A 17,512-nucleotide genomic window follows, 5' to 3' on the forward strand; every position below is an offset into this window, starting at 1 on the left:
AAGAAAAGCAGCAATCAAATATTTTCCCCTAAGTAGGACCCACCTTCCCATAAATATCCACACCATCAGTAGGAAGGATGGATACCCATAGGGAACTCACATGGAAAGACATACACTAAGAGAACATTTGGGAACAGGATATATGCCTAAGGCATTCATTTGGAAGGGCAATTGATGCTTGATGGCTACTGATGTCTTCTAGTGATGTCATCTCATCGTGCTATTTTCCACCAAGGTGTTCACTGAACCCTATTCTACTAGACACAGTTCTGCCATTGAATGCTACTCTATTGGATAAGTAGCCCCCACTGGTTCCTGATCACCTGGACTCTGGAAATGTAGTTTCTCCTGAATGCTGCTCTGCATGTAGGCTGCTGAACACACAGTCTCTGCCACATTGGACAAGTAGTCCCCACCTGCCACTGACAGACGTGGACATAGACAAAGAACTATGGAGACTCTCTGCTTCCAGTTTTTAGCTTTAACTGGTCCTTAGAAATAGGGCTATTTCCACCATGCTCTTCAAGGTCAAATCAGAAGTTTTTGTGTGTTTTTTTAAATAACTTTTTTTTTTTAAAAAAGCAGATACCCTAGCCATGGACCACCAAAGTCCTCAGGGACAAAAATATTCTTGGCTTATATTTTCTTCTATGTAGTGACCAGTCTTATTCCCTTCATAATATTGTCCATGAGGCCTGTTATCTCCAGCAAAAGAATCTAAGTACCAGATGAAAAACTCCCAGATTCTGAATACTTAAATTTTCCCTCCCTCTGTGCTCCACAGTCTATATTTCTTCATTCATAACCATCCCTAGGATCTAAAAACCAGTCATCCTAGCTTCACTCATTAAGTAAGATGCAAGCTGCTCAAACCAGGAGGATAAGTAATAACTCAAGATAAGTCCATTGAGGCGGGGTAGAGGGAGGTAAAGAACTGATATTAAAAAGGACAGAGGCAAATAACATACAGTCATCTCTTCTACATACATCTGGCTCTATTCTAGTCCCTCTTCTCTTTTTTCTCTATATTCTTTCGCTATGTGATCTCATCAGCTCTGACGAGTTCAATTATCATTTCTAAACAGATGCTTCCCAGATCTATATATCCAACCCTAGTCTCTCTTGAATTCCAGTTCCACAACACTGGCTTCTTATTGGACATTTCAAACTAGATGTCCCATAAGCTCCGCAAATGCCACATATCCAAAACCAGACATTACTTCTTCCCCCTATAATCCACTTCTCTTCTGACCTTTCCTATTACTGAAGGGCATTGCTATCCTCCTAGTTATCCAGATTTACACCATCAGTGATATCTTTGACTCCTCACTATCCCTTGTCCCACACATCCAATCAATTGTGAACTCGTCATTTCTTTCTCCACAATGTCTTTTGGGTGTTAGCCTTTTCCCCTGCCTCTAAGTGGGGGAAAGATGCTATCCTCCCCCTGCTCTGCCCTAAATTGAGCAAATCCTCCAAAATCTCCACATTTCCAAAATAGGGAAAGAATCTAAACCAAAAATTTGTTTTCTGCTCCTGCAGTGAAAAACACCTACCACCAGACACTGTATAGCCAATAAACTGTATATCCGCTTTGCCATTTTGTGTCCCACATCCTCCATCAATGAATTGTCCATTTCCCTTTATGTAAAAGAAATTTTCAGACACTAACCCTGGTGACTTAATCAAACCTAGCTCTATGAATAGAGGTTGAAGAAATTAATTAGTCTTGGAAAAGTAAGTGATGCATCCAACCTCTAGTGAGGCATTTGTGGCAGTGGAGTAATGATTTCTCCTCCAGGATATCTCAAAAAATTTTGGTCACCTTGCAATCATATTTAGCCAGGTCAAAGTTGGTTGTAAATAAAGATATTTATGACATTTACATATATGTTATAGATATGTAAATATTGTTAATAGGGACAAATGAGGAACCTACAGTGAATGAAAAAATCAAGGTTCTCCAGTCTGGGATGGAGAAGGATAGATGAGAAGAGTGATTTCTAGGAGCACCACACTGGTCCCTGTTTGGATTCCTTATTGACACTTTACTGAAACTCCCCATTTCCCCCCTTCCAACAGCTTACCAATGGATAAAGACATTTACAGAGTGAGCTCCCCGCTCCCCAGCCTGCTTTACCATCAGATCTACCACCTCTACCCTGGCATCTCAGAGGCCATGTAGGAAAATAAGGGTTTCATAGGAAGAAGATAGTATGTGGGAAAATAAGAACATAAGAATGATAATGAAGGGGAAAAGAAGAGGAAATCACTGGGAACCTGTAGAATGATTAAAGAAACAGCTAAGGATATACTGGAGGGGGTAGGGTCAGAATGGGAGAGGTAACTGACAAGGGGAGGAAGTAATAATTCTGAGATTTCTAAAGGAGCCTACTTATTCAAGTCAGTCTACTCTTCTTCATGTCTCTCAGATCCCTCCCATTATCTCCATTTCCTTTGCCATTACCCTTCTGGTCCCTACATCTCACTTAGTTTATTATAATAGTCTCTCGAATAGTGTTCTTGCTTCCACTCTTCCCTCTCTAATCTGGCTCTGGGATGTAGGATCAGTCAGACAGGCAATAAGCATTTATTAATTCCCTGGTATGTGCCTGGCATTGTGCTAACGGCTGGGAGTTCAAATATGAGAAAAAAAAATGAAAGACAATCCCTGTTCTCAAGGAACTTATAGTCTAACAGGGGAAGACAAGAATGCAAAAGAAAGCTGAAAAGAGGGTAATGGTGGGGAGGTACCTGATGTGGGGGCATGGTGGAGAATCAGTAGGAGAAGTCTCAAGATAGTTCAGCCAAGTGACAAATGAAGAGATGTCTGAGCTGAGGTCTCACATGAATTATCTTTCAAAAATATGGCTTTTGTTATATTAATCCTCAACTCAAAAGCTTTTATCTTTAAGCAAAGTCTAAACTCCTTAGTTTAGCATTCAAGGCTCTCTAATATCTGGTTCTACCCTAGGCTTTCTAGCCTTACTTCCTACTATTCAACAAGACAAACTTTCGACTCCATTTATTTATTTAAATATTTTGTATGTGGAGTATACTATCTCCTCGAAAAAGCCACAAAAGTCCTTCTTCTGAGCATTTGCTACACTATTTCCCCCATTCTGCAGTCCCTTATCCATTTTCTCCAAATCCCACTCACTCCTCAAAATTCTAATCTGACCTACTCCATTAAGCCTTTCTACTCATCCAGACTGCATTGAATTTTCTCATATCCTTTAAATTCACATACTTACTTGCCTATCCCACTATGTAACTACAGCCTATAATGCCTTCTGACATCTCTATTGGGGGTATATTGTATTGTTATTTAACTTTTCACTTGTTTATACCTTGTATCCTTAACTAGAAAGTAAGTTCATTGAAGGTAAGGATTCCTAAAATATTTTACATTGTAAGTACTTACTATTTATTTGTTAATGAAAGAGAGAATGAATGAATGAAGAAAAAAGATTCCGGGGTCTGTTAATAAAGCTTGGTAAAAACTGTTGAGATAGTTTTAATGAGGTAAATCTATTTTATTAGAATGTAAGCTACGGGAGGACAGGTAATATTTTTGCTTTTTCTTTGTATCCCCAACACTTCGCACAGTGCCTGGCCCATAATAAGCACTTAATAAATGCTTATGTTGCTTATCATTAACAGCCAATATCCATTAGTTAACATATTAATGAGATGAGCTACGAGAAAATAACTAAAAGATGACATCTTTCAAAACTGACATGTCTAAGACTGTGTCAAAAAATAACTGGTTTATTATACAATGAAGCATATGTGAAATCCTTTCCCAGATTTCTCCGAAATGTGTATAGGTGTTGAGGCAGTTCTCCCCAAACTTTAAGTATTATTTGATACTATTTATTATTTATATTATTATTACAGTATTAATTTATAGAATGAGCACTGATCTTGGAATGAGAAGACCAGGGTTTTCAGTCCAGGCTTGACCACTTACTCTTGACCACTACTGTTTTCTTTTTTTTTTTTTGGTAGGACAGTGAGGGTTAAGTGACTTGCCCAGGGTCACACAGCTAGTAAGTGTGAAGTGTCTGAGGCTGTATTTTAACTCATGTCTTTATCTCCAAGATGCTATGTGTCCCTCTTTCTGTGCCCATAATGTTTCATCTCTCCCCACTCCACCCCTCAACTAGACATCTGTATCTAGGAAAAAGGACTGTTATGACACTCCAAATGTTGAGTCTCTGAGAGGGCATCCCCCCTCCCCAAGGGCATATTAGAACTAGTTGGCATCAGACCTTGGGTCTCAGAGGCCAGAGATACCAACTATCTCCCAGGGTTATTGTGAAGTTATATGATAAATGCATATAAGGCATTTCTGTAACCATCGAATACCATATAAAATATAAGCTATTATGGTTAAAGACTTAATTTGGGGAGGCAAGCTAGAATGTAGCATCTTATTGAACCTGAAACTTTCTTTTAATGATGCTTAAGTGCTAAATTTTCAATGCCAGAGAACAAAACAGTATTTACTCATTGGCCCCTTCAGTGAATAGGTGGAAATTTCTTTAACAACTAGACAGCCTTTGAAAGAAGATCTTGGGGAAGCTAGGTGGTACAGTGGATAGAGCACCGGCCCTGGAATCAGGAGGACATGAGTTCAAATCCGGCCTCAGACACTTAATACTTACTAGCTGTGTGACCCTGGGCAAGTCACTTTACCCCAATTGCCTCACCAAAAAAAAAAGAAAGAAAGAAAGAAGATCCCCTTATGATCTATTTCTTCCAAGTTATTTCCCCTTTCCATTCAACCATTCAATACACCAATTTAAAAGTAAACCATGTGTTATATTTGTTTTCTTCATAAGGGATTCAGAGTAAACTAACTTTATAATAAAAGAAGAGTCAAGGCCTAGGACCTTGCAGGAAATAAAATAATCAATGAGCATTAATTTATTAAGCTCATACTATGTGCCAGATACTGTGGTAGGCAGTGGGAATATGAAATGAATGGGGAGACCAAAACTGAAATAATCTCTGCCATCAAAGAGTTTACAATCTACCTGTATACCCATAAATAGATACAAAATATTTACCAAGCAAATGCTAGGTGTCTGGGGAAGAGAAGGCAACAACAGCCAATGGGGAACAAGAGAAAAAGAAACGAGGCACAGGAGGTAGTATTTGCTCTGAGTTTTGAAGAATAGAAATTCCTAAGGGGTGGAAGTGAAGAGGGAGTACATCATAGGCACAAGTAATAACTTGTGCAGGGGCAACTGGATGGCGCAGTGGATAGAGCACCGGCCCTGGAGTCAGGAGGACCTGAGTTCAAATCCGGCCTCAGACACTTAACACTTACTGTCTGTGTGACCCTGGGCAAGTCACTTAACCCCAATTGCCTCAAAAAAAAAATAACTTGTGCAAGGTCTTAGGGCTGAAAGAGAAGGAGAATGGTCTATGTGGGGGCTTCTCTCTCCTTTTTTCTTTCTTCATCAAACAAATTCACTTCCTACCTTGAAAACACTGTTCAGAATTCATCACCTGAATAAAACCTTCCCAGAAATAAGCTGGCTTGGATCACTTCGATCACTGGAGTAACCCCATACGATGATTACATAATCTTTCAAAAGCTGGAATGAGTTATCAGAGGACTTGCCTCTAACGAAGGTGATCTACTGATTTTTCATTTCTCGCCCTCATTTGATTAGGAACATTTTGAGAGTAGGAACCATGTCTATGGTTGCTTTGTCAACTCCCCCCTCATTGCTAAAACGGTCCTCTGAGCACAAGGGACCCTTAATAAATGCTGCTTAATGAGCCTGTCTAGTTGAGAATTCATGTGGAGCAGCAGATGAAAACCCCAAAAACTACAAGCCTTGTCTAAGTGCATGGGCAATGCACTGGGTTACTTTATGGAACCACAGAGGGACTGGGGTACGTGGGGGGCTGATCCCTATGCAAGGAGGACATGTTTTTGTGTCGCTCTGTTTCAAGGCTAACTCCTAAACTTTCACAACAGGACACATGGTGGCCTGCAGAGTAACAAGCTGAGGGCTGAGAAAATCAATTCATCCATGAAGAAGAAAATCCTTAAAGTTTGAGTATCCTAGTTCCCATGCAACTGAAATTCTCCCAGGTCCCCTATACTAAGGCACCAGGGCACCCAGAGGCAGGACAGAACATAAAAAAAATTTAAACAATGTGCCCTCCCCACTGGTGAAAGTTTGAACAGCATTTTAGCCTCTAAAAAGAGTAGATGGAAGTATGTGTTTAGTGGTCACCAGAGATCTATGAACATGAGCCTTGATTTATCATGAAAAATTTACCTGCCTTCTGAGGAGAGTGGGATTTTCTGGCATTAAGAGATTTTTTTTTCTTTTTTGGGGGGGTTAAGTGACTTACCCAGGGTCACACAGCTAGTAAATGTTAAGTGTCTGAGGCTAGATTTGAACTCAGGTCCTCCTGAATCCAGGACCGGTGCTCTATCCACTGCGCCACCTAGCTGCCCCTAAGAGATTTTTTTTTTTTTTTTAATATTTGAAGTGTCCCATATAAAGTGAGCTTAAGTGACCTACCTGTAGGCCTGGCCCTTCAGGCACAGATGATACTCACATAAAACATCTACTTCCTTCTTTTTTCAAAGTGTTCACTTTAGGACCTTTAGATAGATGATTGATATTCATGACAAATTATGGTCACTTATGATTGTGAGGATGTTCTGGGCATCAAAATGAATGCCAGAGAAAACCAATAGAATGCAACAGATCAAAAAAGGCTTGTAGGGGCAGCTAGGTGGATAGAGCACCGGCCCTGGATTCAGGAGGACCTGAGTTCAAATCTGGCCTCAGACACTTGACACATACTAGCTGTGTGACCCTGGGCAAGTCACTTAACCCCCATTGCCCCGCCAAAAAAAAAAAAAAAAGGCTTCTAGAGCTTGAGCTTAACCTCTTTTAGGCAGGTAAAGGGTAGAAGGAAGGAGTTTTTTTTCCTCTTTCTATATTACCAATAAAGTATTCAGAAGTCAACTGATTTTCCAATAAAGTTACATTGGACTTAGATTCTTTTAGTCTCCCTTTTCAAAACCTTTCCAACTTGAGTCAAGGGACATCATTTGTGACTGTAGTGCAGAATGGATTTAGTTGCTGGAAACAATAAATGTAGTCAATTCTCGGTTTTTCCAGTGGGAGTTGAATAATAAAAGCTTCAGGGGGACTACAAACTCGAGTTCCTCTATTTGAAGTATCACAAATCAAAATAATGAAGAATATACATGCCAACCAAAGATAAAAATGCCAGATACATATAAAGAAAAAGATATTTCAAATCTTAATTTTTTCAAAGCCTCTATTATGCCACCCTTCTGAAATGATCTGATCTTCTATAGGGCTGATATATACCTATGTATATATGTATGTATACTATATACATATGAACATGCACTATTATTATTTTTTTTAATTCCTAGAGATTCAATCTCATCTAACACAATTTAGAGCCGGAAGGAGACCTAGAATCCCCTCAAACTTCTCATTTTATAGGTGAGGAAAATGAAACCCAAAGAGGTTAAATGATTTACTCATGGTTATACAGAGAGCAAGTAGCAGAACTGGGATTCAAACCCAGGTTCTCTGGGTCCTTTCCATTATGCCCTACTGTTATAAATTCTTTTTTGGATTCAATTAGTGATTCAATTCATTCTATGACCTTGGGTAAGTTCCTTAACCCTTTTCTGGCTTAGTTTTTCCCTATACAGATCGGGAACAATTTTAAGGCTTTACACCAGAGACTACTGATAGAGATCATTGGCAGAAATTCCATTTTATTTTTAAACCCATTATTGTTGCTACCATGGAATAGAATCAGAACCAATGCTTTCATGATATGCGGGGTTGATTTCTCTTTAAGATGTTTTTTCCTACCTTTTGCAGCTAACTTCTAGTACTTTGTCTATTGGCTCAGTTTTCATTTTTTTTAAAGTATTGCTAAAAAAACGTACTTGAACTAAGCATTTATGAATTTAATAAACAAGAAGTTATCCAATTCCTGAGTTTTTCAAAAAAATAAAATAAATGGAACCAATTCACTACAAATTCTATGTGGATGTTACTTTCAACAAAGAAAAAAGGTTGATCATCACAGTGATATCTTTAAAATAATACACATCTTGAAAGTGACCCCAAAGGTCAACTAATGATGTAATCAGGCAACCAATTCTACAAAGCAAGCAATCTTCATTATTCATGTGTGAATAACTCATAGAAAATTTAAAATCCCTGATAGACATCAGCCTGGGTCACCTTTCCCCGGTGTCAGTTGATTTAATATAGTTTACTCAGGCTAATATTAAAATTAATAATTAGGAGAATAAGTCTCCTAATTGAAAAAAAAAGCCCAACACATATTTGCTACCCAAATTATTTCTATTTGGCTCTGGGACAAGCTGTGGTTTTGAAATCATTTGGGCCACTATTCTTTTCCATTGGCACAGATAATGCTGCCCAGGGAATTGACTATTATTACTCCTTATGGTGTTAATTGTACCCTAAAATCAAATGAAAACTAATACTAACTTAAGTGACCAACCCAATAAAATGATATATAATCTGTGCCAATATCCAAAGACCCCATAAATGGAGTGAAATCCTACTCAATAAACTTCTGCCTTCCATGGTAAAAGAACAGCAAGGCTGTTCAGGAAAATTCCTGCTTAAGGCTTTTTAAAGAGGGTGCATAACTCTTTGAATTTTCTGCTTAGAAATCATGCCTTCCATGGGCTAGAGAAAGTGCATGTTGTATTTTCTGCTGCTCTCTTTATGCTAGTGACCCTGGATTTCAGGTAATGAACCACAGCTGTACTGCTTTTAGTTCCCAGCCCTTCTCATTTAACCTCCTGTTTGTCTGATCTCACAACCTTAAAGCTCTTTTTTTTTTTTTTTTTTAGGAAAAATGGGGCAATGCCAAAATTTTTAAATGAGGCCTCATATCTTTTCAAGGGGAATGCTTCCCTTAATTAGGGCGCTCCTTCTTTGTAATATAGCTTGTTATGCTGATGATCACTTCAAATTCAGTCCTTCTAGGATCTGGAATATCACCAGTGATGGTATTCTTTCCACCAATGAAGACCATAATCCCTATTAATAGATGGTCTTCCAGAGTTGTTATGGCAGAAAAAAAATCTCCACCCTGCAAGCCAATCTGCAGATGAGTTTGTCTGAATTTTTCTACGCTGGTCCTTGTGCAACAGACAGTCCATCACTGGTCCAGACTCACAGTTTTTGCAGCTGGGTAGGATCTGCCAAAGCTTATGCTTTGTTGGCATCACTTTCAAGAATGAAGGGTCACCTTCATGGCATAATGAGGGATCAGATCAGCACTTTAGAGGAGGTTAGAAAACTGTACTTAAGAGAGATTTGCCATTTCATCTACAAGCCTTTGCCTCTGACCTACTTTACGCATGAAAATACTCTGTTTATTTTGTATTTTCTGGATAAGTTACTTAGCTTCTCAAGCCTCTGTTTTCTTACCCATAAAATAAGGATAATAATAACCCCTATCTCACAGGGCAGTTGTAAGAACCAAATTACACACACACACACATACACACACACACACACACACACACATATATATTCATATACATGTAAATACATATACATACACACATATATTACCCTCTAAGCTTTAAAGAACTACATGAATGTTGACTGTTCTTATTATAAAAAATACTGGTAGAAGGAAATATTTTTAAATCATCCATTTAAATCATCCTACAAACCATAATGTGTTGTTTGCTTGTGATTTTTAAACTAATACAAAGCAAAGGTATTCATTAAACAATCATAATTCAGATTTACACAGCACTTTCAAGTTGACAATTTGCTTTCTTCACAAAACTCCTATGAGTACTCTCCACATAGTACATAGTTAATAAATAGTTACTGGTTTTCCTAGGGTCTGACCGTGTCACTCTCTTGCTCCCTGTTGTCTCTAGAATCAAATATAACCTTACCCATGTGGCATTTGAAGTTCTTTACAACCTAGCCCCCACCTAGGTTTTGAGTCTTATTCTATACATTACTTCCCTTCCTGTACTTTATGGCACAGCCAAACTGGCCTTCTTGCTGTTTCTCATACATTGCCTATCTCTATGCCTTTGTCTTACCTATTCGTCAATTCTGGCTCCTTGCCTCCATATTTCAGTCCTTTGTTTTCTTCAAAGCTCAGCTTAAGTATCCCTTTCTAGATGAAGTCTTCTCTGATCCCGCAGCTGCTAGTGCCCTCCTCCTTCAAAAAAAAAAAAATTGCCAGGGGCAGCTAGGTGGTGCAGTGGATAACGCACCGGACCTGGAGTCAGGAGTACCTGAGTTCAAATCTGGCCTCAGACACTTAACACTTACTAGCTGTGTGACCCTGGGTAAGTCACTTAACCCCAATTGCCTCACTAAAAAAAAAAAAAAGCCTTTCATTTATTTTCTATATATTTCTTTATGTATGTATTTTTTTCTTTCTTGATAGAATGTAAATTCTCTGAGGACAGGGATTGTTTCACCTTTTTGTATGGATCCCTAGCATCTAGCAGGCAGAGAGGCAAAGGTGGCTCAGTAGATAGAAGACTGAATCTGGAGTTAGGAAGACCTGAATTCAAATGCCATCTCTGATACTTACTAGCTGTGTGTCCCTGGATAAGTCACTTAACCTATGTTATCTGTAAAACAGGGATCGTGATAGCATCTATCTTCCAGGATTGTTGTAAAGATTAAATGAGATAAGGGCAGCTAGGTGGTGCGGTGGATAAAGCACCAGCCCTGGATTCAGGAGGACCTGAGTTCAAATCCAGCCTCAGACACTTGACACTTACTAGCTGTGTGACCCTGGGCAAGTCACTTAACCCTCATTGCCCCCCCCAAAAAAAAAGATTAAATGAGATAATATTTGTAAAGGCTTTGTAAACCTTAAATGCTAGCACAGTGCCTGGCACAAAACTGGTGCTTAATCATTGATTGACTAGGACCCTGGACAACTCACTTAAGCTTTTTCAGTGCTCTATGTAAATTTAACTTATAGATTTATAAGTTGTATAATAATTTCAGGTCTCAGGGCAGCTAGGTGGCACAGTGGATAGAGGACTGGCCCTGGATTCAGAAGGACCTGAGTTCAAATCCAGAATCAGACACTTAACAATTACTAGCTGTGTGACCCTGAGCAAGGCACTTAACCCCAATTGCTTCACAAAATAATAATAATTATTATAATTATTATTATTATTTCAGGTCTTCATGGTAAAGCAGGGATTCCTTACCAGGTAGTCACAGGTCCTAGCCCCCCCCAAAAAAAACCAAAAGATTTCAGTAACATAATTATATTTTAGGTGCTCTCAAAGAATTTAGAAAATGGCATCAAATTTGACTGTCAACCAGAAAGAAGTGTGCTGAAAGCAGGTTGATCTGGCTCACAAGCAAACAGATCATTAAGTTTTTAGCATGAACATGAACACCTCAGAAATGAGCAAACCTACAGATATGGGCTTAATGAATTGTTTTGTTGACCATCTAGACTTAAGAAAGGCATGGAGAAAATGTTAGTCCTGCAGATGAAACTTACAAAGGTATCCTGCTGTACAGGTTGGTCAGCAGCTGTACTGTGGCTGTGCTGGACTATTGCTCCTTGGTACTACAAACCCACTTTCTAAATTATTTTACTCAAATTTTTTTTGCACAAGGTTTAAACCAAAAGAGCAGAGTGGTAAGTGGAGTGAGTAGAGACTAATGATTCCATGGCAACCTTGTTTCTATGGGTTCTAATTGAAAGGGATACTAGGACTATTAGCAATTTACTTCCTATCCAAATGGGAAACAAAGTGTTAAGATAGGTTATATAAATAAATAGAGTGCATTTATTTTTGTTCATTTATTTTCAGCACATCAATACCATCTTGGTAATGGTTTTTTAAAAAAAAAATTATGAATCATCATTTGTCTCAGTGGCTAACAACCTGCCACCAAGAAGAAAAGGAAAGAAAGAAGGAAGCTAGAAACACAAAACTAAAATATTGATTGCTTCCTCCCAAAGAGCTTTATAAGAGCTATCTGGGTAATACATGATGGTAGATAAATGCAATTATCCTTACATACAACTCACACTGAGAAGCAGAATGACTGGAAGGCTAGTCATACAATTAAAAGTTGGGACTACAAAGGTATCTTTCCACTTTTACTAATTAGATGATGTTCTAGAGACGGATTAAAAAGTGAACATTTATGTTACCCACAATATACATGCATGAAGACAAGCACAAACACATACATACACATATACACACATACATAAATGGCAACAATAAACAAAACATGGATGGCTAAATTTTCAGGATTACAAATATTTTCTAGTGTCGTGAAAAACAAAGTCATACTGCCTAGCACAATGTTAGGCACATAATAGATGTTCAATAACTACTTATCGATATGGATGGTGTTGGTCAAGAAATACGATCTTTCAATACCCTCTTTTCTTTCTTTATTCATAATCAATAAAATACATCTTATCCAAGAAGGCTGCTGCAAGTGGGGGGGTGGGGGGTGAGGGGAATGAAGTATAAAGTCACTGTGAAAATACTGAATATGAGATGTTAAACAGCAGTGTTATTTTATTAAATGGACTTAATAGAATTTCAACCCCCTTAAATATTTTAAAATAGATGTCCTTCTGTCAGGTATGTTGCATTCCTTACCTTCTCGAATGGCTGTGAAAGGTACCCCTTCTTCTGTATTCATGCTGATGACTTTTAAAGCCACGAGTTGACCATTTATTCTGCAACAGTGGGAAGAAGCACACACTTATTCAGATGGTCATCAGCAAAACCTTATATGAAAAAAAATGTATTCCCAAACTTCAGACTTGACCCCAAATGATTGTTACAGCCTTGAAAGTTCTTTCCAATTTGGAGAGTCTATGGTTCTGATCATTCCAAGCTTTTCTTAAAGGTTTTTAAACATATCCTACATGTATTCAAGGCAGAGCAGCTAGGTGGCACAGTGGATAGAGCACTGGCCCTGGAGTCCAGATGACCTGAGTCCAAATCTCACCTCAGACTCTTATTAGTTGTGTGACCCTGTGCAAGTCACTTAACCCCAATTGCCTGAAACATCTGGGGCCATCTCCAGTCATCCTGATATATACCTTGCCACTGGACCCAGATGGCTCTGGAGGAGAGAGTGAGGTTGGTGATCTTGCACAGCCCTCCCTCACTTAAATCCAATTCAGTAGAAATCATGACATCACCTGATTTCATGGTCCTCTTTGGGAACAGACAAACAATAATAACAATAACATGTATGCTATAAGCCTAGTTGTTCTTCAAACTCTGGAGTGTTTCATAAAAGTACATAACTAACACAAGGACTAAATTAAAAAAACATGACATGGCCATATATAATTTTATATTAAATATTTTAATTAAAGTTTCAACAAAATATGAACTTTGATTTTTCCTTATTTTAAGGTCTTTTAAAAAAAACATCTTGGGGGAAAAGATATCAACAAATCAATTGGAATTTAATATCTCATGGCTTTCCATATGTATACATAACAGAGTGTCTTACAAAAAACAGCACCTAATTCCTAGGTAGGCAGAATTGTACTCTATAATCTTCGTGTAGAAGCATCATATACTCAAGTTGACTTAGGTTATATCTATATATGCAAAGTGGAATAATGAAGCAAGCATGTGAAGGATTTGGTCAAGGGTGTCTATTATTGTGATTTGGGTATGGGGATTTAAGAGCCATGGATTTGTGGTCCAAGGATCTGTGTGATCTTGGCCAAGCCAAGATATATGTTTCCTTACATATAAAATGATAGGATTAGACCAAACAGATGACCCCTTAGAGCCCTTCTGGGTCTAAGTCTTTGATCCTCTGATCTTGTGGCTCTTGCCAATACCAACTCACCTTCATGCACAGAAACAGTGAACCAAGACTGCAGTGCCAGAGAAAATCGACAATCTATGTAACTACCCCAAAATAAGACACTTTTGCCAAGGGAAAGTCAGGCTAGTAAAAATGATTTGGGTGGAGAGGGTATAGCATTGATTTCTTTTTCTGGACATACTGCTCTTCATTCCAAAAAGGACTTGGGCCAAGAGTCCCTTAAACAATAAACATGCAATTCTTAAGCATGGCATCCTGATCAGATCCTAAATAAAGTGAACTCCCTGAGCAAACCACTTAGCTTACTTTACTGCTGCACCTAGCTTCATAAATATAGATGCTAGTCACTCACCGGCTGATTCCCTTGTAGACTGTGGCATAAGTGCCTTCACCTAGCTTTTCCAAATTCAAGTATGATGAGGCAGCTCCAAAAGGAAGGTTCTTCCTCTGTTTTGAACAAAGGAGGAAGGGAAATTAGTTCTGACATTTTCATGGGGAAATTAGAGAACAATTGCCCACCTGAGCTTTTGGGGAATACCTAGTAATTGTCCTTCAAGTAATAACCAACATCCCTAGACAAAACTACAACTAAATTCACTGCGATCAACTCAGCTGCTCACTCACCCATGGAAAACCTTGTTCAAGGTCTTTTTCTTGGAAAGAATCGCTGTTGCTCCTTGGCCTTTTACTCCTAAACTTCCGGGCCTGGGATGCATGTGATCCCTTGGGATGCAGTGAAGTCATGGAGCGTGATGCTTCTCTTAGGTCTGTTAGCTGAAAGGAACATAAAGAAAGTGAATGAATGCAAAGGCAAGATTCCAAAGTCAATGACATTTTCCTTTTCTTTGCTTGCCTGACTTTTCACCTAAGATGCCTGGCAGGAACTCCTCAAAGCTTAACCTCTCCTGACAGCCAGATTCCTAAAAACCCATGATGGCAGATGCCAAAACACCAAAGCTTTTATTTAAGAAACAGCCTCCATTTAAAAACACATCCTTTGCACTTACGGTCATCTGAGGCACAATGACTGATGCCTTCCCTATTTCACTCTCTCCTTACCCAAACTGACCAGTCATGCCTACTCAATTCTTCTAGCATGGACATTACTAAACTCAGGTGCCCACCAGAGATTGAATGATCAATATCTCCCATTCTCACAGGGTGCTAACTCCAATTCTAATTCACCAACTGCTGCAGCTCTCTGACTTTCTCTTTCTGCAATTTGATACTGTAATGCACTAGCTCAGAGATTTAAAGATAAGAAGTCCTCACTGTAATTCATGTCAAGGGAGTTGAGCACAGCCCCCCAAAGCTTGGGATTAGTACCTAACTCATTTTACAAAAACATGCTCAAGTCTGATCAAAACAAAACAACCCACGGCCACAAATCTGCTATGAGGCTCTAGAAAAGAATTTGCTTTTGTCAGTTTAAACCAACCGCAGAAAATTCAGCTTTATCCACGGAGGGCAAGACTGATTGCTACTCATTTGAGTAATAGATTTTTGAGAAAGATGCTAGTGGCTGGAAGAAAAAATACCTCTAATGCAGAATCTCCTGGCATAGGCTGGCTCCTCCGGCAGCTGTGAGCATCTCTTCCCTCTGAGCGGTAGCAGCTGCATCCTGGGTGGAGAGCATTTGAACACAGCTCCTGCCCCATAGCCGATTAGGTGAGGGTGGGGGGAGGACAAATGCACGATTCTCCCCTTCTTCCTATCGGCTCTTTGCTCACTCCTCTTTTGCCAGAAGTCAGTAATGCCGGAGTTTTCATATGACTCACACGAGGTCCCTGCCTGAAGCAGCCTCATGACTTCAGCAGTTTCTCTCCATCAATGCAGGGAGCGATCTCTCCGGAAGGCTGCTCTATGGATGGATTCATATGTGCTTATCTGAAAACAAAGTGGAGGCATGAGGATGCTTAGACACTTTTCAGAGAATCTGGCAGTGTGAAAGTTCTGGCCACATTTACCAGAAGCCTGCGGCCTCTCTACACCCAGGCTCTTTGCTTTAAAGTGTATATTCTTGTTAATTATAATGATGTGTACTCATGATAGAGCAGTTAGGAGGCGCTGCAGTGGATAAAGTGCTGGGCTTGGAGTCAGGAAGACTCATCTTCCTGAGTTCAATCTGGCCTCAGACACTTACTAGTTGTGTGACCCTGGGCAAGTCACTTCACCCTGTTTGTCTCAGTTTCCTCGTCTGTAAAATGAACTGGTGAGGGAAATGGCAAATGACTCCAGTATCTTTGCCAAGCAAACCCCAAATGGAGTCACAAAGAGTTGGACATGACCGAAAGAACAGAACAACAATCCTCTAGCAGCGATGTCAAACCCAAATAGAGATGGGTCCCTATTGGCAATATATAGATTTCAAAAATTAAAAATAACATTATCTAGGTTATATTGTATTTTTATTTATTTTCTTAAACATTTCCCAATTACATTTTTTTTTTGGTGAGGCAATTGGGGTTAAGTGACTTGTCCAGGGTCACACAGCTAGTAAGTGTCAAGCGTCTGAGGTCAGATTTGAACTCAGGTCCTCCTGAATCCAGGGCTGGTGCTCTATCCACTGCGCCACCTAGCTGCCCCGATCCCAATTACATTTTAATCTGGTTCTGGCCACACTTGGGAGTTTTGCAGGCACAAGTTTGACATCTGCCCTACCCTTCTGGGTGCCCACCATTCACCTCTCAGGAGGACCTCTGGGTGATCCTCAATTTCATCTCTTTGCAAACAAAAATATTCTATAATGAAAAATCACATAATGACATCAAGAATAATAATTTCTAGTACTTATCTTAAAGGTTTACAAGGTTCTTTATGCATGTTGTCTCATTCAATCTTCACAACAACCAGTATTTAGGGGGCTGTTATTATCTCCATTTTGCAGAGGAGGAAACAGAGGTTGAGTTTAAATGACTTGTCCAGGGTCATGCAGTTAGTAAATGTTTGAATTTGAACTCAGGTCTTCCATATTCCAAGTCCAATACCATTCATGGTGCCTCCTAGCTGAGTATTTACTGTACGTCAACGATTTTATCATAGATATTTGAAGTATTGGAATTATTTTAGACTGTAATTTAAAATAGGCTTCAAAATATGGTGTGCTGAGATATGAAATAAATTTATTCCATGCAAAAACAACAGAGTACAATTCCTAAACTACCTCCTTCTTCCTGAATTTTTTATTTCAATTTTGCTTTGCTAACAGTGCCCTCTGCTGACAATCAATAGTACTACATAAAACAGAATCAGCATCTACAATTTTTAAAATCATGGGATCACTAATTTAGAGCTGGAAAGGACCTTAAAGATCATCTGGTCCAATCTTCTCATTTAATAAAAAAGGAAACCAAGGCCAAGAGAGAGAAAGCGATTTACCAAGGTTACAGGTTAATAGGGGGAGGATTTGAACCCAGATCCTCTGATATCTGATCCAGCATTGCCTCTCTTAATAGCTGTTTTATATTTTAGTAAGCATTTACAGTTATGTACTGCTAATATCATTTAATTATTACTTGAATAATGTTAATGTGCCAGCCACAGGTTGCAGTGAATAGACCATTCGACTTGGAGCCCAAAAGACTTGAGTTCAAATCCTGCCTTGG

General features: G+C 39.1%; 1 protein-coding gene across 1 annotated transcript in view; it reads right to left on the reverse strand.

Annotated features, from left to right (window-relative positions):
* CDK15 (cyclin dependent kinase 15) overlaps positions 1-15,574 on the reverse strand; it is a 94,628-nt gene extending 79,054 nt beyond the window's left edge. Inside the window, exons 1-4 of the mRNA XM_043996811.1 lie at positions 15,446-15,574; positions 14,532-14,681; positions 14,260-14,354; positions 12,710-12,789 (exon numbers count right to left, since the gene is read on the reverse strand). Of these exons, the coding sequence (XP_043852746.1) occupies positions 12,710-12,789; positions 14,260-14,354; positions 14,532-14,681; positions 15,446-15,565 (445 nt within the window). The 5' untranslated portion in view covers positions 15,566-15,574. The remainder of the gene's footprint in view (positions 1-12,709; positions 12,790-14,259; positions 14,355-14,531; positions 14,682-15,445) is intronic.
* Between the last annotated feature and the right edge of the window lie 1,938 nt (positions 15,575-17,512).

Source organism: Dromiciops gliroides, chromosome 3 (genome assembly GCF_019393635.1).
Source record: "Dromiciops gliroides isolate mDroGli1 chromosome 3, mDroGli1.pri, whole genome shotgun sequence".
Lineage (NCBI taxonomy): Eukaryota > Metazoa > Chordata > Mammalia > Microbiotheria > Microbiotheriidae > Dromiciops > Dromiciops gliroides.